The sequence below is a fragment of the Mus caroli genome, unplaced genomic scaffold, assembly GCF_978045245.1.
Source record: "Mus caroli unplaced genomic scaffold, Mus_caroli_1 scaffold_6, whole genome shotgun sequence".
NCBI lineage: Eukaryota > Metazoa > Chordata > Mammalia > Rodentia > Muridae > Mus > Mus caroli.
In genome coordinates, this window is record NW_028227261.1 from 96,618,582 (window position 1) to 96,643,385 (window position 24,804).

Here is a 24,804-nt window from a genome sequence, read left to right on the forward strand (position 1 = left end):
AGGACTAAGAGCAAGATGAGAGAGCCGAGCGCTTGGCTTCTGCATCAAAGCCCCCCATTTTCAGGGTCTGGACTGGCCAACTAGTCACCTAGTCACAGCATAAAAGGTGAAACTAAGTTCAGAGACCCAAAGTTCTAGGTTCTGAGATGACCCATCCAATGATGTCATAGAAAAGTTATCTTTATATTCCATCCAGAATGCCATAATGAATGGGACAGCTACAGTGATTCACCTGAACCAATAGGAGAGGGTCAGCAGCAAGTCCCAGATGTCAATTATGGTGAAGAGGATTAAGAACGTGGCAAGTATTTGTTGGCTTCATGGAATATTTCAAAAGACACTTCAAAAGCAGTATTCAATGGGATTTGATAAACATTCATTATGTCCTCCACCCAGTCCTCCTCCATTGCTCTATGACAAGAGAGACCTTTCAAGTCTTTTGTTGGCTTTATGTCTTTTGCCATAGGGTCTCACTAAAGGAAGAGACCACATAACTCTGGCTGACTTGTACCTCACGATGTACATGAAGCTCAAAAGCACATGAGAAGCCAGGCTTGGTGGTGCAAGCTGGTACTTCCAGCTACTCAAGAGATAGTGGCAGAATTACAAGTTAAAGGTTAGCCTAGGCTATTTAGTGAATACAAGACAAGGTCCAGCCAAGGCAAGCAATGAAACACTAGCTCAAAATAAAAAGTAACAAGAGGGCTAAAGATAGACCTTGTATAGCTTGTACTATGCCCTGGATTTAATCTCTAATATCACAGAAAATAGAGACATAACTGAGAAATAGAGACCTGTCTTGGCTGTGTGAAAATTCAGTCTTCTATTCTATAGAAATACAAGTCCAGGAAGTGGGTACATCATCTTTGAATCATCACCTGACCAGAACTAAATCAAATGGGAACTTATCAAGTTCCTTTGCTGAAGGGCAAGCATGCCATCTGTATGAAATTAACTCCACCCTTAACTTGGACAGGCCCTGCTCAACTTAACCCAATTATGAACTAACCTGATTAGTGCTTAGTCCGTGGGCACACAGGTTATGCCTTTAACCACAGTGAAAAGAGTGCAGCTCATCGCTGAAAGAAATCAGTAACGGTTGGAGAAATATGCTCTAAATTTAATAACAAGCTGCCTAACACTCCACACCATCACCCTTAGCTATGAAATCAACAGGATGGGAATATGTATTGAATAGAGTGAGCATAAAGATTACATCTCAGAACATCAGAGTGGAGGAGCTAACCTCAATTCCAGGGACTGGTGGGAAGATAAATTATAAAGAACACTCCCTAGAGCTGTCATTCTCTCACCCAGCAAGCATTCCACATCGGCTTCCTATCTGCAAATGAGGAGCTGGGGGAGAAATAGGGGTAAACTAGAATAGTCTCCAATAGGGAAAAATCGGACCCCAAGTAGGTAATATAAGACAGTCACAACATACATACATGGAAGACTTTAATTAGGTGACATCAACAATTATTGGAAATTTTACTTTGGATGTTTAGCAATAAATAAATAAATCGATAGATGGATGGATGGATGGATGGTATTGATTAACACTTTACAAGTGATCACTCCACAAAGTAAGAAATCCCATCACTGGTGCATTTTCACCTGTCTAGCTTGAACAGTGTTTCTTCTTTCTCCTTAATACTTCCGTTTCTCCCTGGCTGACCTGCTTTTACCTAAAGGCAGCCGCCACTACCACCTCACTTAATAAGCAGACTTCTAACTTGTTTGGGGATGTACCACCTCATTCATGTGTACTCAGGGAAAACTATGTCTAACCTCAGACTCACTTAGAAAAGGTTGGAGGGGTTGTAAGGCAGTAAGCTAAGATCCCTCTGTCCTTTTACCCTTTGCAAGCAAGATTTCCCTTTTGTTTCTTGCAAGACTTTGTGAGATTCCATGACCGTTCACACTTCCCGCCGTGTTCTGGTTTCAGAGTGAACTGAAAGAATTGTTCAGCAATGCTGGAAACAAGCTTGTGGTGGTAGAGTTTTCAGCAAAATGGTGTGGCCCCTGCAAAACAATTGCTCCTGTTTTCCAGGTAAGGATTTCCAGTGTCTATCTCATAGCTGCCAAAGGAATTTAGGTCCCCAAAAGTTTTCCCAGCATTCTTAGGTTTTCCGACTTCTGTCGTTGTTCGGTTCATTTGCTTTTTAGCATCCCTGTGAACCTGAAGCTATTATCCTGGAATGTCATGAGGTGATAGCAGAAAACTGGTATGATTTATCTGTGGGGAGTTCACTAAGGAACACCAGGGTATGCAGAAGGATTACATATGGGGATAGGAATTCATATCATTACATATTTCCAAAGTCGGAGCCCAGAACTTCCAAATACTGAAAGAGATCCCAGATAGACACAATGTTTGTTTAGCCATGAAATATGTTTGTGCACCGCTTGCATGCCCGGCACCCATAGAGGCCACAAGACAGCATCAAACTCCCTGGGACTAGAGTCACAGACAGCTGTGAGTTGCCATGTACATGCCAGGAACTGGACCTTGGTCCTCTGGAAGAGCAATCAGTGCTCTTAACCACTGAGAAGTCTCTCCAGTCATCTCTCTCAGGGAATTTTAGTTTTCTTTTTCCTGCTTGTACAAATCCTCCTGGTTATTTGTGGTCACCTTGTGAATAAATATCACAATTTATACACTATACATATATATGCATACATGTATGAATATAAAGAAGTTTGATCAGATGATACAACTGAAAAACCTTCTACTCCGCTTTCAGTGAGGTTTTTAAACACCTTGGATTTTCTCACTGGGCCTCTTGAATCTTCCAAAATTAACTCTACCAACAGTCACAGCCGTCACCATTCCATCGTAAATGAACTTACAGCATGTGGATGAGCTACATCAGGTCTCTCCTTTGGCATTTGTATATGTGTGGCTCATGGATGCGTGTTCATATATGCAAGTCGAAGGTTGATGTCAGATGTCTTCCCCAGTTGCCCTTCTGAAGCAAGGTCTCCTGCAGAACTCAGAGCTCATCTTCAGGCTAAGCTGGCTGGCCAGATGGCTCTAGGGACCCACTGTCTCTGCTTCCCTCATGCTGGGGTCACAAGCAGGCCACCATGCTTTTACATGGGTTCTAGAATCTCCTCCTCCGTCTTTACACTTGCACGGCAATTGCTTTACCCACTGGGCTATGCTCCCTCCTTCGACATGACTCCTCAGGATCCCTACCCTACATCAAGTTCTTGAACTATCCAAAAGGAACATTTTAGTGTTAGACAGACCATTCTGTGACTCAAAACTAAGGCAGAAGGTTTCCCTCACTATGCCACAGAAAGAGCCACGGCTCGGGTGCAAAAGTGTGATTTCCACTCAAATGCCGGAGTTAAAGCTAATTGAACTGTAGTAGCCAATAAAAGGCACATAATATGCCACCGAAGTGTATGTTTGTGTATATGTGTATGTGTGAGAGAGAGAGTATGTGTGTGTGTAAGAAAGTGTTTGTCTGAGTGTGTGTGTGTGTGTGTGTGTGTGTGTGTGTGTGTGTGTGTATGCATTTGGAATCTAAAGCCAACCACAACTGCTGTCATTCCTCAGATACCATCTATCCTCTTTGTTAGTGATTTTGGTTTGGTTTGGTTTGGTTTGGTTTGGTTTGGTTTGGTTTGGTTTGGTTTGGTTTGGTTTGGTTTTTTTTGAGGCAAGGTCTCTAATTGGGTTGCAACTCACTAAGCAGGGTAATCTAGCTCGAGGCTACTGAGCCCCTGAGATCCACCTGTCTCTCCCATCCCAGAACTGAGAATGCAAGTGCATACTACCACATCACTATTTTTCTCATGGGTTCTGAGAATCCATAGGTCCATGGTGTCAGTCTTAGGTCTTCATCACTGAATGGCAAGCACTCTACTGACAGCCATATCCCCAGCCTTAAAACCCAAGGCTTAGTTTTTGTTTTGTTGTTAGTGTTGTTGTTTGTTAAACTAGTGATGATGTGGAGAAATGTATTGTTATATTTTTGATGGTAGGATGGTACAATGATAGTTACTCTAAAAATAATTTAGTAATTTCTTATAAGATGTATAAATTACGCATATATTATAGGATGTTAGAAGAAAAATAAAGGCCTATAAATAACTTAGTATAGCATGCTAAGTGATCAATTAACCCATGACCTAAAAGATTAAGATTGAATTAATCTATGACCTAACAATTGTGCTCTTGATCATATAAAATGAACATCCGTTGAATATGCCTGTAATTGTTAAAAGCTAAAAGAAAAGCTCATGTCTTTCAACAGATCAATTATCTTATACTAGAATTAAAAGGGATTATGTAAACATCACTCATTTTATATGCAGATAAGACAGAGCAGAGGGACACCTGTCAAACAAGGGATGTTTTTCTGTGAGTAAGGGAGGGTTGAGGAAGATGTGGCTGAAAGAATTTTGTCCTTGCTGTACCTGTAACTCTTGGCCTTTTGTAAGAAAGAAAATTTGTGTATTTCATGTGATTTTATTACTCATTTCCCATGATCTTAGGAGGGAGACTCTTTCTCCTTTAGTCACTGTATCAGGCAGAGAGCAAATCAGAAACATAAATAAAGTTAGACAAGAATTTTAACACCACAAATTAAATGCTTATCAAGTCACTGGAAGGCAGGGTGAGAAGGCTCTGGGTGGGACCACACTCTGTGGCACAGGCTATGTAAGTAGTACAGGCTACTCCCTATATAACTCAGTTGGACCTCAGGCTTATGATTCTCCCACCTCAGCCTCCAAAGTACTGGCATTAGAGTTGTGCCACCACACCAGCTCAGAATCATCTTATTAATCTGAAAAATATTAATTACCAAACCCCAAAGGTCTTTGTGCTTATTCTACAGTAGTTTTCTCCCATCTCACCATCTCAAGGGACCACTGTCAAAGTGTCTCTTTTATTTTCCTGAAATACTTGTCTTGGAGGTTTACTGCCTCCATCTGCCAACCTAGGCCTTGTCCTGGAAGCTTCTAGTCCCTGTGTAATTTTTACTAGGCCTAGAATGTTTTCAGTCTCTGAGGTGAATAAGCTCACCCCTCTCTAGTTCTTTCTGAGCTCTGGCTGGCTGGTTCAACTTAGCTGTCCTGGCTTGAAACTCCTCTCCATGATAACTAATTCAATCTGGCTTCTGTCCCTCAGCCTCTCCTGAATTGTTCTGCTTGGCCTCAGATTAACTCTGGCCATCTGTTCTGACCTTCTGGCTTCTCAGACTCTTTTCAACCTGTCTCTGTAAAACTCTCTCAGTTAAACTGCTTCCTCTACTCTGCAGTGCTCTCTCTCTTAAGTAACTTCCTTTTCCTCTCTATCAAGAGTTAGGAAGATCCTATTCTGTCAAATCTTTCTCTGATTTGTCACTTTGTCTGCCACTCAATTAGACATCACCTTGAAACACCACTGCTTCCCTCTACAAACAAATGTTACCTTTATTGTTTGGGATTAAAGGTGTGTGCTGAGGGCCTGTCTGTATTGCAGCCAGAGGGGTTAAAGTTTCTAGTTGTGGTGTGGCTCAGCCAGAAACATCCTGTTTCAGTAAATAACGCAGTCTCAAGCTTCACAGCGTGATCAAATATCCTGCAACAGACCACAGAAGAAAGAACCTCTCCAGAACTCACAGTCCACACACAAACTTGCAAGGGGGAATTGCCAGCAGCAGGACTTCTCACCTAAGGCCTCTTATGCCTTATATCGTCCTGCTTCTCCCTCCTCAAGGACAGCTCTCTCTGGGATTGCCTCCACTTTGGATACCTTGTACATCACCTTCCAGGAGTAGTCTCATTTGACTAGAGATGCTTGCGACATGATTTTTCAACAAATCAAGATACTATAAAATGCCCACAAATTGGAACATGAATCTGCACCAACCTAAGTTATCACTGTCCTTTACCTGTACCCCTTGAGCCAGGACCTTGCTGTCAAAGACATTTCCAGAACAAAATAGAAGGAGAAGACAGCCCTGTCTTCTACCACCTTTCATTTCCTGCACAGCTACCCACTGGTTAGCTGGAAGTCAGATGACAAGAGAGTCTGGAAAATCTAGCTTCAATGTATGATAGATTATAGAGAGTGTGTGGGTGAGTAGGTGGGAGAGAGCCAGGCTGATAGTCCTCAGGGAATCCTTCTACTGACACCAGCCTCCCAAACCCTGTCAGAAATGAGAAGGTAAAAACTACCAAGTACATTATCTGGTTCAGAGAACTGCATCTTTTTCTGGCCTGCCATGACCCACTCCATGTTTTCTAACACCGATCTAAGCCCATCCCCATTACTCCAGACAAATTTTGAAAACCATTACAAGTAACCCCTTTGCATTGTCATGAACATCCTATTTTGTCTCCCCCACGCAAGACAGGGTGGGTCTGGCCCCCACTGCACACAACCCAGTTGTTCTGCATTCTGTCCTTGAGTCTTGAAACACACATCGTCACGTTGTTCTTAGACTCTGCTAGCGGATCCTTGCTTGAGGGGTTCCACGCTCTAGGCTGTAATGAACCCTGAGAATGGTACTTGGATCTCTTTGACAGCCAAGTCATACATCTCTTCCTTTACACAATGACACTTTGTGGCGCTGATGTTAATGTTTATATTGTTTTATTCTTTTGTCTTGAAGGCAATGTCTTTAAAATACCAAAATGTCACGTTTGCTCAGGTGGATGTGGACTCGTCTAAGGTAAAGCTCTGAAATCCTCTGTGTGGACCATCAGACCCCAAACGCAGCATCTCTGCGGAGCTCGGTGAATGTGATGTTATCACCTGACTAAAAAAAAAAACAAGTGTAATCCCACACCTTTGTGTTCATGATAAATGTAGCAAACTGTTTTACTCAGCTGTCTTTAAATATTAGCAACTATATGGTACCCCCTCCTGCTGTGTCTGACATCACCAGTCAATCCAATAGCCTTCATGTCCAGGCAGACATTGCAATGAAGCCATGCTGAAAACTATGTTTAGTTTTTGCTATTAATCACTTTCTAAAACCTAGCTCAATGATTACATTTTAACATATCTCACTTTGGTGTTTGTTTGTTTGTTTGTTTGTTTGTTTTGGTGAGGGGGTTGCTTGTATAGCATAAAGAATTCCAGGAAACCCTTCCCTCTTGTTCCTAGATCCATCCTTCACACTTCTCCTCTTCCAAAATAATAAGCCTCATAGTCTCAAGCCAAATATGTCTTATTACTATAGAAAACATCTCTACCGAATAACTCTTCCTAGGCTTTGTTAATTTAAAAGGAAAGGTAACTACATTAATTCCATATTAATTAGCTTTCTGTCACCAGAGCAAAATGGCTAAGATAAGGAGAAATAGAAAGGTTTGTTTTATTTCACCATTTTGAAATTTGAGTCTCTGGTGGAACCTCAGTTGCTTTTGGGCAAAAGGCAAACACATTCCGATAGGAGCGCATGGCAGAACAAAGCAATCCCATCAGCAGCAGGAAGACAAAGAGAGGAAGAAGAGCCACCATCCCAGAGTCCCCTTTAAAGGCATGGCCCCATCAAACTAAAGGTCCCTGGTAGGCCTCACCTCTTATACGTTCCACTGCCTCCCAATAGCTCCATGCTGGAGTGCAGGTTACTGAGGGACATTGTGCACTCAAACTGTGGCAAAAAAAAAACCAACAAGTGACCTACCCAATCATTGGATTGAAGCTGAGCTTTAAAATGAGCAGCAAATCAAAAACTAGTTCTCTACTGTGTCATAACTGTTCATAGTTTTATCAACTTGATACAACTTCGCATACCTGGGAAGATTTGTTTTACTGTGATAATCTGTGTATAAATTTTGCTGCACAAAATTCTGTCTGAGCAGAAGTTTTGATTTCTCTTGGGGCTATATCTATGTGCATCGTTGTTGCTACTGGACTTTAGTAGTTTAGAGAGGAACCGAAAACCTTTTTCCAAAGAAACTTCATCATTTTACATTCTGACCACTGTAGTAAGAGAGCTCGGATTTCCCCACATTCGCACCAACACAAGTTACTCTCAACTTTTTTATTATAGCTTTCTGTCTCTTAAGATGAAGCAAGAGACACACTTCTCTAATAATAACTAATAGATTAGTTGTTTCCATGGCAACTATAACTAAAATACAATTTGGTATGTGTGCACATGTTTCTTTGTATTTGTATTTATTGTGGGGAAGAGATCTAAAGCCAATCAAACAGCAGAAATATCAATGAGAGCTGTTCAAATCTGTTGTCTATAGACAGCTAATTTTACTCAACTTCTAAACAAGGGAAACAAAAATACACCACTTGGAAGGAGTTTGATTTGAGTTAAAATTGTGGAATTCTGACCCATTCTCTTGTCTTTGGGCTCCAAACATTTCAATAAATATTAGTAGTGAAGGAGAAAGAGTAATACAGCTTTAGAAAAGACTGTGTAAGCCTCCGATATGCCATGCCTGTCTTCAGTTAAGACATGCTTTTTTCTGTCCTCTTTTCACAATATGGTATTCCCAGGCTAGACTTCCCAGGGCTCTCTGCCATCATGCAAATTTGTTACATCCAGCTCAAATAGCCACTCAGCATCCATTCCACCTGATCTTCATCCCGTCCCTCTCTTAGAGACCTGAAATGAGGTGCCCTATTTGTGCCAGAATGGTCCTCTTTACACAAGGTTTCCCTGGAGACTTTGAAGGTATGTTAGGGAAATTCTGTGAAGTATCAGATGCCCCTAGGCTTTCAGACACAGCTTCTTAGAAGTCACCAACTAGCACAAACTCTGACTTCACACCACTTCTTTTCTTTCCCAGGAATTAGCTGAACATTGTGACATCAAAATGCTACCCACATTCCAGATGTTCAAGTACACCAAAAAGGTATGTTTTCATGGAAACCATCAGGCTCGGTTGTCTCCACCCAGCATCCATATACCATTGTCTATTGGGAGCCTTATTTCGTATTCTCTAGTCTCAAAGCTCCATCTTTGGGTTTTAACCAAGCACCTCTACCACTATCAAATATGGACCCTTTCATTTAATCAAGCCTATCAAACCAGAACCAATGACAAAATTTGGCTTTAAGTCAAAGTATTTTCTCTTGATGCTGTTAGTTTTAAACTTCAGAAATACAGGACAGCATCCACTATAGTAGTTTCATGATAATGAAACCACTATGCACAGGAAGCAGAATCCAGCCAAGAATACTAGTGCTTTTAAACTCTGAGTTTATTGGAGATGTAGGGAGGAGGGCTCAAAGGTTTAGAGCACTAGCTGCTCTTGCACAGGATGTGACTCAGTTCCCAGTACACATGGTGGCTGATAGACATGTGCAACTCCAGTTCTAGGGAGTCTGACACCCTCTTCTGGCCTTCCTGGGCACTAAGCATACACAAAGTACACAAGAATATGTGCACACAAAACACTCATGCACATAATAAATGAATATATAAGCTCTGAATGTATCCACCACTTAAGCTTCAGTGATTCCCATAGAGTCTACATTGTCATAAAGTAGGTGTGTTTTCAGCAATTACAAGCCCCTCCCCCCAAAAAAACCCTAATAAATTGAGACAGAAGAGAAAGGGATCCTATAATTCTCTTCTAGAATAGCCCTCCAATGACCTGAAGACTTCCTACTACACCCCTCCTCCTAACGGCTTCACCATCACCCAACAGAGGCCTAGAGAACAAGAATTGCAATATGCACTTCTAGTGAACACATGACATGTGAAGACATCACTGAAAGACTCAGATTTAAATTGACTGATTGACAACTATCAGAAAATAAAATTAACTGAGTTGATGACATTGCCAGTAGCTACTGTAACCCCCTAACTTCTAATTCCAGGGCCACCTGATGAGCCTGATTATAATGTACATAGGCTTGTGTCAAGAAGTTTCCTTAAGAATTGATGTTTTCATTGAATATCATTAGCATAGCATTCTGATGATGGAGTTTAAAAACTAAGCAGTTGGGATGGAGAGATGACTCAGCTGGGTCAGTTCCTAGCACTCACGTTCTGTGGATCACAACTACCTGCAATCCCATCCCCAAGGCATCCAATGTCTTCTTCTGGCCTCTGAAGACACCTGTCTCGCCATGCAAATACACACAGACACACAGAGAGAGAAGCATTCATAAAAACTAAAATCTCCATTGAAACCTAAACAATTTGAAACAATCTCTACCTCAATGAGTGAATGCATCTATTTCTAATCTTATAGTATATGTAATCATATAAAAACGGCCAAGAATAGCAACAAAAACAAAATGAAAAAAAGTCCTTCTATGTCAAAGGCAAGAGCCAAGAAAGAGATGCAGAGACCCTAATGGAAATAATACTCTAAATCTTTTACTTCCTTTAACTCAAATCTCAAAATGGGGTCTGAGCAGATCTTTGGGATTTCATGGGGTCTCACATTTCCCTTGGCATCTAGAGTTAGACCATGACCCTTCTGAACATTTCTCCCTCAGTTTCTGTCTCACAGTGGTCTGTAGAGTCACTGCAAAAGAGGGAGATTGGGGTGGACAAGCAAAAAGATTAATTCATTTAAGTTTTTCTGTGAGGAGAACCAGGCAGGAAGTCTTTCATTGGCACCAAGTATCTTTATTATTATTATTATTATTATTATTATTTAGATATTATCTTTATTTACATTTCAAATGTTATCCCCTTTCCTAGTTTCCCCTCCAAAAATTCCCTATCACCACCTCCCCACTCCCCAACCCACCCACTCCCATTCCTGGTCCTGGAATTCCCCTATACTGGGGCCTAGAGCCTTCACAGGACCAAGGGCCTCTCCTCCCATTGATGACTGACTAGGCCATCCTCTGCTACATATATAGCTAGAGCCACAAGTTCCACCATGTGTTTTCTTTGATTGGTGGTATAGTTCCAAGGAGCTCTGAGGGTACTGGTTAGTTCATATTGATGTTCTTCCTATGGGGCTGCAAACCCCTTCAGCTCACTGGGTATTTCTCTGGCTCCTTCATTGGAGACCTTGTGCTCCGTCCAATGGATGACTGTGAGGATCCACTTCTGTATTTTCCAGGCACTGGCAGACCCTCACAGGTGACAGCTGTATCAGGCTCCTGTCAGCAGGCTTTTGTCAGCATCTGCCCAGTGACTGGGTTTGGTGGTTGTTTATAGGGTGGATCCCCAAGTGGGGCAGTCTCTGGATGATCGTTCCTTCAAGCTCCGCTCTGAATTTTGTCTCTGTAACTCTTTCCATGGGTATTTTGTTCTCCATTCTAAGAAAAAACGAAGTATCCACACTTTGGTCTAACTTCTTCTTGAGTTTCATGTGTTTTGCAAATTGTATCTTGGGTATTCTGGGCTTCTGGGCTAATATCCACTTATCAGTGAGTGCATATCATGTGTGTTCTTTTGTGATTGGGTTACTTCACTCAGGATGATATCCTCCAGATGCATCCATTTGCCTAAGAATTTCATAAATTCATTGTTTTTAATAGCTGAGTAGTACTCCATTGTGTAAATGTACCACATTTTCTGTATCCATTCCTCTGAGGGACATTTGGATTGTTTCCAGCTTCTGGCTATTATAAATAAGGCTGCTATGAACATAGTGGAGCATGTGTCCTTATTACAAGTTGGAATGTCTTCTGGGTATATGCCCAGGAGAGGTATTGCTGGATCTTCCAGTAGTACTGTGTCCAATTTTCTAAGGAACCGCCAGACTGATTTCTAGAGTGGTTTTACCAGCTTACAAGCAGAGAAAAATTAGATTCATGTCCTTAAAACCACATCCAGAATCTGGAACATGTAACTGGAAAATGACTTATTGAAGACATTAAATATCACTTATCCGTTTTTTTTTTTAAAGCTAGAGTACAGTTTCTGCTAAGGATTGTTTCGAGAAATGTCTTTATGTTTCCAGTAAGACATCTGGCAAACAGCCACTGCGCACTGTGCCTTTTGAAGGTTCTCAGTGTAAAAAAAAAAAAAGAAAGTCATACAAACTACCCTAAAACACAAGAGGAGATTTGCCTTCTTCGAGAACACAATGTGTGTGCTTGCATCAGACAGGAAGAGCCAGGGTTCTTCTTTTGTTTTATAGTCACCAAAAATCTCAGGTTTACTTCTGCTGCTCCAGTTCTGTGACCCCCAGCTTACCACTGTGTCTCCAGCATTTCCAGACAGACATCCCCACACTGGGTCATCCTAGGCTTCTACTCTTTTCCTTGTCCTTTCTTGCTCATGTCATTTTTAGCATATAAACATCATAAATTAAATAAAACCTTTTATAAAGAAATAAAACACATAACGCCATCTATCATGCCCTGGGGCCATGGTACTTAGTAATCCTTCCCTGGCTGCAAGAAGTTTCCTATAAGAAGTTGGTTGGCAATTATACATGGGCTGGACTTAGGCCTTCCCACACACAGATGTGCAGCTTGGCCCTCATGTGGGTCCCAAACAACTGGAGGAGGGGCTATCCCAAAAGCTGTTGCCTGCCTGTTAGATATGTTCTTCGAGCTGGGCTGCCTTGTCTGGCCTCAGTGGGAGAGGATGCACCTAGTCTCACAGAAGACTTGATTGCCAGGGTAGGGGGATACCTAGGGGCCCCCACCTACTCAGAAGAGAAGGGGAGGAGAGGATAGGGAAAAGGATTGTGGGAGGTGGTGACCAGGAAGGGATGTAAAGTGAATAAGTAATAATAACAATAATAATCATGATAGTAATAATTAACTGAACATGGGGGGGAGTGGAGTTGGTTGGCAGGGATGCAATATAAGAAATGGCTGTCATGGGGTGGAGAGATGGCTCAGTCAGAAAATTTGTCACACAGGCACATAGACCTGAATTTGAACCCCAAAATTCACATATGAAAAGCCAGGTGTGACAGGGTGTGTTTGAAATACCAATGCTGGAGAGACAGAGGCAGGGGGATCCTGAGAACTGCTGCCAGCAAGGATAGCCTAGTCAGTGGGTTCCATACCATGTGAGAGACGCTACCTCAAAAAAAAGGGTAGCTAGCACATGAGGGGTGACTTCTCACCTCTACATACGCCTGTAAAAACGTGTATACACACACACACACACATACCGCACGCACGCACACACACACACACGTACAGCGAACTACAGGTAATATGTTGGGTTGCTGTTCCTTTCTGCTATATTCCGTAGTGTTTGCATCTAAGCCTTAGATTCTAAGGAATATCAATCAGGTTCCAAGAAGATTTACCTTGGTAAATAAGTTCCCTCCTGTGATATCTTGTAGGTGGAGTACTCAAGACCTTCCCTAGTTTCTGTAACCAGAATACCATGATTGTAGCACTCTATTGTACATGCACTAGGCCCCCTTTATCCAAAAAGGATTCATTCCAAGACCACCAGCAGATGCTCAAAACCACAGACACTAGAATGAGCCTATATATATTATAACATGGAGAGGTTGCCCTATTCATTCTTACTGTAGATCTTGGAAACTTACATAATGTTTTCATTCCTTAGTAAGTAAAGAATGTTTACCTTTTCATGTAAAATAGGTCTTTTACGGCTTCTCCTTGGCCACCAATCATTATCTTACAGTTTGGGGTTATTATTAAGTAAAATCAAGGGTTACTGGAACATATGCACGTTGGTCTGATGATGAGGCGACTGAGTTCCTAATGGGCGGATGGAAGGAACCATCCATCTACTTCTTAAGCATGAGATGTCATCATGCTTCTCACAGTGGCATGTAATTTCAGGCTTTTCACTTACTTCAGGAATCTTCTATGTAATGTTTTCAGATCATGGTTACCTAGGAAACTAAGAGCATAGAAAGTTAAACTATATACCATCATATATTTTGAATATATATATATTATATATATATATATAGAGAGAGAGAGAGAGAGAGAGAGAGATCATAAATTTGATTTATGGACCATCCTAAAAATCCACTAAAAGCTATAAACTCTCTTTAGAAAAACTGAATATATATATACATATATATATGTATATGTATGTATATGTATATATGCATATACTCATATATGTAGATGATACTAAGGGACTAAGGGACCCCCCATGCCTCTAAGATTGAACAATGGCTCCATTATACTAATAATTTTGGTTTCATGGTAGGCAGATGTCTACAGAGTGTAGGAAAGGAGACAAAACAAAGAATTAGCAAATCTAGGCCAACTGCTTATGCCTGGGCCAACAAGCAACTTAATTGCAACTTCCATCTCTTGCCTTAGAGTAAAATAGTTTCCCAAAGCATTAAGTAGCATCACTAGTAAGAGCAATGGAAAATGGGCATGTATATGCTAATAAACAAATCATTCATGCATAATTAATTCCTAACAGAAGAAACCATTTGCTGGACTCTCACATTAAGTAGGAGGAAGCTTTGGCCCAGATGTCTGCAAACTGTAGGGCTCCTGTTAACATCATGGAAGCCATTTCCAACAAGCATCTGCCATAAGATAAATCTGATATAGAGACAAAAAGCATCCTTTATCATTTGCTAGAAAGAGGACAGACTGCAATAGGACTCACAAACAGTGGCCTCAAGGCCAGGAAGAGATAATAATGCCCGATGCATCAGATGAAGCAGGAAGAAATGAGGAAGGGCACATGTCTGAAGAATCCTTCCCAAATACTTGTATTCAACTACTTCAAAAATAAATAGTGCTTGGCCTTCTCTCCAGAGAGTGCTAGCAACTGTCTCACTGTCCCAGGAATTAGGCAACTATTGTTTGGTGTTACTGAGAGCTTTAGGAATGCAATAAGCCATCCTAAGGTTCATTTTCTTTTGTTATTTTGTGCACTTTAGCATTTTACCTGCATGTATGTCTGCATTAGGAGTATCAGATCCCCTGGAGCTGGAATTGAAGATGGTTGTGAGCTGCCATGTGAGTGCTGGGAATTGAACCATTGCTCTCTGGGACTTAAACCTGGGGCCTCTGGAAGAGCAGCCAGTGCTCTTAACTGCTGAGCCATCTCTCCAGCCCCCTCATTTTCCTTCCTTGTGAGATGAACACTACCACATTTATCTTTGAAATTTTGTCTTGAAATTTTTCAATAAATGTACAGAAAGTTCAAAGCACTGGACTTGATGCAGACCTTCTAATAGGATTGCTATAGCTGATTTGAAGGCTATGGCTTACTGCTGAGATAGTTAACAATATAGCTAGCTGTGTCTTTCTCCCTACAAAGTTATAAATAAAACAGACTTTTAAAAATAAAGTATAGGAGAGGCCATTGGAATATCCACAACTTCTGCTTACACTAAGTCTCCATCACTTGCTTACACAGTAAATTCCATCCTGCTACCAACAGCAGCAGACAAAGGGCAGTTCTACCTAGGGGGTTCTTTAGATGTTGGTCAGCCCCAAGAGCATCCGATACTCTTGTCAGAATTGTCTGGCCTTAGTTTTCAGAGTCTGAAAAGTAAGCAAGATGGAAGGAGAGTTAGCAACGGTGCGCTAGCTTTAAGCTCTGTTTAGCAATTCCTAGTACCACTGCTAAGGATCCCAAGGTTGTCTTAGCAACTGAGAGGCTGGTATGTTTCTCTTCTCCAGCTCCAGGATTAGGCAGATACGAGTCACCCTCTGACCATGCTTTTATTTAATGTTCAACATTTTGATCATTGAGGAGTTTGCACTGTTTTGTTTTGGTTTTTTTTTTTAACTTTTTTTGACTCATTTATTTATATATTTTGTGCATATGGGCACTTTGCTTGTACATCTGCACTGCAGAAGACGGCATCAGACAGTTGTGAGCTGCCATGTGGGTGCTGGGAATTGAACTTAGGACCTTCAGAAGAGCAGTGAGTGCTCTTAACCACCGAGCCATCTCTCCAGCCCTTGTATTGATTTTGAATAGTTAATTTTCATTCATAGTGAATTTATAAATGCCATTTATCTTGATTACTGAGGGTTTCCCCACCCTTTATATTTTTTACCCAGCCCTGTTCATCTCCTCTGAGTTTTCAATTGTCAGGCTGCAACAGTGTTTCATTTGGTGATTTACGAGAAACGAGAAGCCTCAGAAACAAGTTGTACTCAAAGTTAAGATATACTGCATCAAAGAATACAGAATAAAAGCAACTGGGAAACAACACCCATGACTGTGCTCTAGAAAGACCTTTTGATGGCCTGTCCTGTTAGAGGACACGGATGTGTATATTTTGTTTCCAACAGTGATCTTCACACAAGTACCAAAAGATCCTTCTGTTTAGTGATACCCTCTTAAGCTCAAGGACTGAGGCAGGCTCAATAGTAGTGAGAATGTTTCTCACATACACATCTTGCTACATAACCATTGCTATGTAAACCTAGAGGCACACTGCCAGTTTGGGTGTTTAGACAAAGCAACTCAACATGAGAAGTGTGGCCACATCCATTCCCCAGTCCAAAGCAATCAATCACCAACATCATACTTGGAGATCCACAGTCCTGGGAGTTGATGGAGCAGTTCAAGGGTTGTTGATCTGTGAGAAATGAGAAGACTTGGGAACAAGTTGAACTCAGAGTTAAGATTTATTGCATTAAAGAATATGGAATAAAAGCAACCAGGAAACAAAATAGTCATTAGTGGACTCTGGAAAGCTCTGTGGATGGGCTCTCTTGTTAGGGAACACAGATTGCTCCAGAGCCATGCAAGGCTCAAGCAACCAGGCGTTCACTCTTGTCTCACAGGAGTCATGCAGATAACCAAATAAGACCCTCATCATGAGTATTTGTGCTGCTAAGTGGCTCTCATAGAAGTTCATGGCTGGGACCCCTGGGCACAATGATCCTTGAAGTCTAGTCATTGAGAATGAATGGCCTGCAGGCCTGTCCAAATTTTCAGAAGGCCCTGCTGCTTTGCATAATTCTCATGGCCTAAAACTGAGGACAGAGTGGTGGTGACTCTTCACCTGTCTGAGGAAGGGAAAATTGGCTCACTTTTCCCAGAATGTGAAGGATGGGGGGCGGGGGAGTATGGCTGTGCCTTTTATCAGAGCACCCCAAAAAATGAGAGGATAGAAGGAAGCTTATCCATTCATCTAGGCTTAAAAGACACTCACTATGCACTTTGGTGGGTAAGAATGGGAGTGGAGATAAGCCAAAGCTTGTAGAAACCCAACCCTGGGCATCTGAACACATTTTCCCAATGGCATCATGAGGATGGGAATGTACCATTAAGGAGAATAACCCTGGAAGCTAAGTTTACCACAAAGAACAAAGACCTATTTCTCCTTTCCAGTGATGGGCAGAAGTTCATCTCTGCTGGCCACAGTCCATTTCCTATTCTCAATGTGGCTTAAGATGGATTCTGACAATATCACACCACATCCCCTTCAGTGGTAAGCCATACTGTATTGAGGACCCAGCCCTGCTTCATGTGTCTGCTAAACAGAATCAGCTGATGGCACAGAAAAAGAATTCATATGCTCCAGCTAAAGGTGACCCTTTACCAGATCATGTCACAGCAGAGCAGAGCCATGCCGGCTTCTTTACATGACTCAGTGTCTGCTTTTGCGTTTCCACAGCAAATTTGACAATCCTACCCAGCTCCAAATGAGCACTATCTGAAAAAAAGCTGGTTACTACCACAGAAAAAGAAAGGGACTTTTGCTATTGTCTGTGTTGCTGATGCTCAAAACGTAGGACACGGAAGCAGCTTCAGGAAAATACAAGTAAATTAGTGTTTTGTTGTCTCTCAGTTAGAGCAAGTTCAAAGGTACCATCTGATAAAGATAAGTGGTAGGGATGTGAGTCAGCTACCGCTCTTTGCCCTTATCTTGAAATTGAGTGCATCTCTGCCAGGTGCCTTCTGGATATATTAGCGCAACTCCTCCAAAGATTTTAATTGAACTCCTCCCATTGCCAAGGTCTGCCGGGGGTGTAAGAAAGTCAACAGGGTTCAGATCTGTGCTCACGATGTAAGTGGTTCTGGAGAGATAAGTGGAATGGGGTTAGAGGAAGGCATTGGATAGAATCAACAGCAATTCCTGCTGTCCCCTCCTCTCAGGTGAGGCAGCCTTTAACACTTCTATCGTTGAACTTACCTCTTCCATCCTATTTGCACTATCTTTTAAAGTGAGGATGTAGTCTCCTTTTTATTCATGCCGTTATAAATTATGACATTGTATGACAAACATCTCTATAGTCGTCCTCCAAGACAGTCTTGTGTTGGTTGGTGGTTCCTGCTGTTTTGTTTATGGCTGTGCTGTCCCTGGTACTTGGGGGGTTGCTAGTGTTCTAAGTACAAATGTCTGGGAAGTTGATGAGCTCCATCTGAATCATGCAGCTGGTCCAAACACAACATCTGTGTTCGCTCAACCAAAACTGTAAACTGTACACCAACTGGCTAAGGCCAGTTTATTATAATTATCCTAAGCATGCATTATTAGTCTAATTTTGACTCTGAGATGTCCACTTGTCAGGAAGAGACCACTGTCTCCAAGCATTTTGCATTTTCCTAGACTTCGAGAAATGTCAGAATGTCTTCCACACAAAAGAAATACTGCCTCTGGTTAGACCTATGTAATAGGAGAATCAGGAAAGAGTCGTTTTATTATTCTATTTGTGTGTGTTTCAAAATGTCCATAATGAAAGTTTGGCCATTTTAATAATGTTGAACTTGGGTAGTTCTTTAGTCCTGCAAAGCCTCTCTCCTCCTATTGGCCTCAAAAATTAGGATCTTCTCTTTTTTTTATTGCAGTTATGTCTAATGTGCTGCAGCAGTGCATGAAGAATGGCCTAGCTAGGTGTGGTGGCATACCTGTAATTCTATCACTTGGTTGACAGAGGAAGGAGAATTGCAAATTCAAGGCTAGCCTGGGATGCATAGTGAGACTCTATTTCAAAGCAGAAGGGTGAGGGGGGTGCAGAAAACTTTAAATAAAGGCAGCATTAAGAGGACTGTAACCTCATTCCCTGATGCTTCCCATTGAAGCCTTTGAGACACAACATAGCACCATGGCATCAGATTAAAAAGAAGATTGGTCAGAATTCACAAGCCATTAGTAGCTGAATTAACATATATGTGGATTCTGCATTCTTGCATATAACCAACAACAGATCAGAAATATCTGAAAAGAAATATACTGAAAATGTGCAAACTTCCCTTTCTTGTTATTATTCTTGAAACAATACAGGGTAACAGCTCTTTATACAGCATTTATATTGCACTGGTTGTTATAGAGACTCTAGGTGATTAAAGGTTTATGAGACAACAGGCCTGGGTTCTAGGCAAGCACTTTGGAGCATCAGTTCATCGCCCCCCTAGTCCCCAGCAATATCCCAGGACAGCTGCACAGCTCTCATTAGCAAGGCCACCTGTGACATGAGCTCTGATCAGTGGCCTTCCCCCATTTATTTCATCTGCTTACGAAGTTCCCAGATGCAAAGCCCATGACACGGGGATGCACAAATGCAATGTCTGTCTTTGGTTGACTAGACAGAGACGATGGTGCTGAGGATGCGGCTTGATGGTAGAGCTCCTGCCTCCCATGTGTGACGCCCATGTGTGAAGGCCCTCAGTTCAGTTCTCCAGCATAACAAAGAAAAGTGGAAGGAAGGAAGGAAGGAAGGAAGGAAGGAAGGAAGGAAGGAAGGAAGGAAGGAAGGAAGGAAGGAAAGGAAGGAAGGAAAGGAAGGAAGGAAGGAAGGAAGGAAGGAAGGAAGGAAGGAAGGAAGGAAGGAAAAGGAAAGGCTGGCAAGAAAGCAGGAAGCAGGATGTCTAGTTTCTTCCCTACTGCTATGATAAATGACCCTGACAAAATCAACTTAGGAGAGAAACAATTCGTTTCCACTTACAATTCAAGGTATGGTCTATCATAGCAGGGAGATTGAGGCAGCAACAAGAGCTGGCCACACCCCATCTGCACCCAGGACAAGAGAAGAGTAGGTGAGTGTGTGCTGCTTGCGTCTCTTTCTTCACTCATACAGTCCAAGAGCCCAGCTAACGGTGCCCTCTCCAGTGAATGGGTCTTCCCAGCTCAACTGGTGGAATCAAGATAATCCTCACAGGCATGCTCACAAGCCCATCTCCAAGTGATTCTAAATTCTGTCAAGTTGACAGTTATCACTAATTATTAGAGAGAGGGGGAGAGAGAGAGAGAGAGAGAGAGAAAGAAAGAACTTAATTCCTGAAATTTAATACCACCCAGAGTCTTGAATTCATATTTCAATGACCAAAAATAACCGCTAATAAAAGCTAATTTATGTGAGAGTTCCACCAAACTGGACACTAGAAATATGATGAAAAATATAGTCTCTGTCCTTGAGCTATTTGTCAGACTAATGACAAAATTAATTGCATCATAGTGGAAAGTTCAGAACTCTATAGGACGGTGAAGAAAATGTCTCAGAAGGCTTCGTGAAATGGCCATCATCGGGAGGGATGGGACTAGATGGGGAGAAGCAGAGAGTTATAGCATAGCATGGGTATGTATCTGCAGTCATTTCCATGGTTATGCAACAATAGCATGAAATTATTGTTAGCACATGAGCTCCTAAGGGAGTTTGTCTGTTTTGTTCACAATGGTCTAGCTCACTGGAGACATGTGAGTATCCTTAACCCAAACATCCAAATTCCGAAATGTTCCAAACTCTGATGCTTTTTTGTACCAGCGTGATGCTGTAAGAATGCTGTTTCAAGGTACACAGACTTACTCTTAAGTAAAACAATTAGAAAGCATTGCACAACATTCCTGCCTTACTTACCCTTAATTGTCAACTTGACACAGGCTAGAGTCATCTTTGACTCAGTTGAGTCAAATTGAGGAACTGCCTAAGCCAGGTTGGTCTGTGTGGGCATGCCTGTGAGAGACTGTTTTGATTATTGACTGATGTAGGAGTAACCAGCCCACCACTGGTGGTACCATTCCCCAGGCAGTGGTCCTCGGCTGTTTAACGCTAGCTAAGCATGAACCAGGGAGTGATCCAGAGATTGACTCAAGAAGCATCATTCCTCCATGGTTCCGGGTTCCAGGTTCTTGTCTTGGGTTCCTGCCTGACTCCTCAGTGACATGTTGTGACCTGGAAGTAGTGAGGTGAAATGAACCCAAACCTCCTCTAAGTTGTCGTTGGTAAGAGTGCTTTATCATAACACCATAAAGGAAACAAGAGCAGATGTCAGACTGCGTATAGGTGATACATGTGAAACACAAGCAAATTCCAAGCTAGAGTTGAGTCTCATTCCCAAATTACCTCCTTATTTATTTTTAAATATTTCAAGATCTGAAATGCTTGTAGCCAAGTGCTTCAAATGAGGTCCTCAATCTGTGTGTCTTAAGTAAGCGAGTGAATTCTTTCTGAGTCCCTAGAGTTCAGAGTTTATGTGAGGAGCTGTGGCGAGGTGGAGGAGACAAAACTGAGACATCATTAGAAGACTGGATTCTGTGGTGAGGAAGGAAACACTGAAGAAGCTTGGAAAGAATCTCATAAGCACATTTGTGATTTTGGAATTCGTGGGAGCAGGGGAGATGCATAAAAAGGCACAAATTGAACACAGAGGAAGTTATGTGATCATTGCTATCGTCCATGTTAAGGGAAGCAATGGTAATGTCACTTAAAGCCACCAGAATGGCTGACATGCAAAGACTGATGATACCAAGTGTTGTCATGACGTGGAGCAACTAGAATGTTCATCCTTTGTATGAACAGTTAGTTTCTGGGGTTTCGGATGTAGCTCGATTGGTAGAAAGCTTGCCGAGCTAGCTCTGCATTCGTACCCGGCCTGTTATAGATTGAGTGTGGTTATGCATAGAGCAATTCACAGTCATGCTTGGGGAGACAGAGACAGAGAAACGAAGGACTTCTACTAAAGTCTAATCTTATAATGCCATCCTTTAGGTATGCAACAAGAATGAATTCCTGTTGCCCCCAACAAATACGTAGACAACAATGTTCCCAGCAGCATCAGTCCCCACAGCCCAAGTTATGTTACACTCACTCAAAGGAATACTAGAACACTTACAGACTGCTGGTCAACCTACCATGAGCATGATACTGAGCAAAGGAAGTCAGACATAAAACAGAGTCATTCGAATTCTACTTGTAAAGTTCACAAATATGCAAAGGCAATTCATTGTGACGAACACAGAACTGAAGTTGCTTTTGAGCATAGATGTGAGAGGGTGGTCATGGTGTTGGGGTGTGGTTATACAATATGATTCTCTCATAATAATACTCTAAGCTTTTTACTTTAAAGTTACTTTTGAAATTCTATCTCATGTGATAACAGTGGGTGACAGTCCCCTGTGGTAAATTCAATGTATCTCTAGAAAGATGTCAGACGCCACATGGTTCTTATTGCTCCTGGCTATTCTTGCTACCTGTAGAGTGGGAATCATAACCCCGTAATCATGCAAATCATCGAGAGAGAGAGAGAGATCTGTGCCCCACTTCTTGCACCCCATAACTTGTACCATCCCACTATGAGACACAGCTTTTCCCAGTAAGAGAATTCTTTCTAGAGAGGGCCCCCCAACCTCTCTTTTTGAGTTCTCCCTGCCCTTTGAAGTAGGAAGTAGACTGACATAAGCAGAGACAACATGATCCACTGAGCATGCCTCCAAAGAGATGAGAGAAATATCTTCTAATAGAGCCCTGGGAGTCCAGAGGATCATCTAAAATTAATTACATGGCGGTGATTATGAGAGTAGACACCATCTCTTGTCTGTGGATGCTCTTTACCTCAGATGGTCTCACTCTTACCTCCAACTGTATCTGACTCCCATGTAGCAAAAGAAAAGATAAAGACTTAGGAAGACCTTGGACATAAAGTCCAAAAGAAGGTTAAGTGGGAGCCACTGTTCTTGAATAGGAATGCTTGCTCCCATGGGAAAAGCAGAGACTGAAGTAGAATCCAAAACCTCCCACAGCCTGCATTCCTGATTGTGAAACTCCCTTCATGCCCCAGAGCCACCTTCCAGACCATTAGGAAGAACAAGGTCTAGGGTAACCTAGGCTGACCTCACACTCTCTGTGAAGGTCATGGTTAACTTGAACTTCTGATCCTCCCACCTTCTTTACTTCCTGAATGCTGGCATTACAGGTGCACACCTCCACAGCTGGTTTATGAGGTGCTGGGGATCAAACCTAGAACTTTGTGTATGCTAGGCAGACATTTTGCAAACTGAGATGCTCCTAGCCCTGAAAAAAAGACCCACTGGCAGATTCCTTCTGCTGCCTTCCTCCCCTGGCCAGAAGCCAGGGGAATTATTTATAGGGAGGTGAATAATACACACCAGTAACTCAGATCAGTCATGAAATTCTGCACCCACACATAGGTCACTCTATTCTCAAGACTCAAAAGAGCACTGTGCTGTCTCAGAAGTGGACCGAAGAGCAAGATGGTGAGTGAAACGAGCCCAAGATGGAAGTGATCCACACCCAGTTTATATTCAAGGAGTTATCGAAATGGCAGACACAGAGGGGATGCTTCTGAATGGGGGAGCAGGCACTCGAGGTGTGGGCACAGTCACTTCTCCGCAGCACACTGAGCACAGAGCTTTGTCCTGGAATTTCCCAGCCCCTACTTCAAATTCCTAACACATTCCTGGCTTCAAAACCTGCTTCCCAGAAGCTCACGTCTTTGTCTAATCCTGATCTCAGTTTACTTACATTCTTCCCTTGACCCAAACGACTAATAAATACACTTAGGATTGGCATGGTAGTGGCTTGAGAGGGTAGGTTGACATCCTTGTTTTACTAAGTGTAATGTGCTTACTTGTATGTGTCCATGTGAGTGTTTGTGGGTACCCGTGGAAGCCAGAGAACAACTTCAGCACGGTTCCTCGAGAATCATTGATCTCCGTGGTTTGAGGTATCTCATTGGCTTAGAGATCACCAAGTAATCTCGATTGGCTGTCCATTAAGACCCAGGAATCCAACCATCCCTACCTCCCAGCTCAAGGATTGCCATCACACAAAGTCCATCACATCTCGCTTTTTTAGTTGGATTCTAGGGAATCAAACTTAATCATGCATGCTTGTGTACCAAGCACTTTAGCTGAGCTATTCCCCAATCCGAACGTTAAGAGAGCTGTTTAAAAGACATTCCAACGGAGCATGCTTCCCATATGCCTGTAATCCTAGCACTTCGTGGTTGGAGGCAGGGGAATCAGGACTTTACAGTCAGACTTGACTACCTAAAACCTGTCTCAAAAAGAGAAAGATAGAGAGTCCATTGTTTCATGTACTACTAAAATATACCACAATTAAAATATACCATCCACTATAAAGTGTACCCTGAGTTGGAGTTGGAGAAAATGTGCAAAACATGCACTTGAGTCTAGGCAGAAGGCACAAAAATATTTTGAGTTTTGGAAAATTGTATTTGTAATTTAACTAGCCCTTGATGCATATATAATAAGCTCTAATTTCAAGGGTTGAACTTCTTCCTCTCCAGCACTGTTGTATGTTTTCAGTCATACATTAAGAAGAATTATAGAGACCTGGAGAAAAATATTCATATCACCCACTTGCAAGAGTCATGCTTTGTCTATGGCCATATCACCTGAGTGCACCTGATCTCACTACAAATAATTAAGAGTCATGAATTCAATCTGTTTAGTGTATACTTATACTTGAAGTGTCCTAAGAAAATTATGGAAGTGGGGAACAATTTTACAATCGGGGACACGAAACTCCTTGAAACTTTGATGTTTGAAATATTTTTTGTGCCTTTGTGTATTTGAAACAGATTTTTGAATGTCATGGAGCTGATGCTAAACAACTGGAAAAGAAGATTCAAGAGCTAATGTAAACGGCCACCCAAATCTACCTGTGACATTTCCTAAAGCAGCAGCTAATGCTCTGTGTCTTGCATGCCCTGCGAGCTGTTCTCCTCTCTCCTGACGTTCTGTCGGAAGAACGCAGCATTACAGGACCATGCTTGACAA

The 24,804-nt window shown here is 42.0% G+C and overlaps 1 protein-coding gene across 3 annotated transcripts; it reads left to right on the forward strand.

The window, feature by feature from the left end:
• The first annotated feature begins 213 nt into the window (after positions 1–213).
• Txndc8 (thioredoxin domain containing 8) lies at positions 214–24,804 on the forward strand. Of its 3 annotated transcripts, XM_021161371.3 has the most exons (6): positions 214–301; positions 1,949–2,053; positions 6,615–6,674; positions 8,758–8,823; positions 23,191–23,256; positions 24,606–24,796. In XM_021161371.3, exons 1-6 carry the CDS (start codon positions 269–271, stop codon positions 24,666–24,668), a joined length of 393 nt encoding a protein of 130 aa, XP_021017030.1. In that variant the 5' UTR covers positions 214–268; the 3' UTR covers positions 24,669–24,796. The 3 variants fall into 3 exon arrangements, with proteins under 3 accessions (XP_021017030.1, XP_021017032.1, XP_021017031.1); XM_021161373.2 differs by lacking the exon at positions 6,615–6,674 and having other exon boundaries at positions 24,606–24,804; XM_021161372.2 differs by lacking the exon at positions 23,191–23,256.

What these genes read in the sequence shown, in the direction of transcription:
- Txndc8 (XM_021161371.3), top strand. Translation starts at nt 269, where the DNA reads ATGTCAATTATGGTGAAGAGGATTAAGAACGTG. An exon ending in TGAAGAGGATTAAGAACGTG is followed by an intron (nt 302 to 1,948) that starts GCAAGTATTTGT and finishes TTCTGGTTTCAG; the next exon opens with AGTGAACTGAAAGAATTGTT. An exon ending in GTGGACCGAAGAGCAAGATG is followed by an intron (nt 23,257 to 24,605) that starts GTGAGTGAAACG and finishes TATTTGAAACAG; the next exon opens with ATTTTTGAATGTCATGGAGC.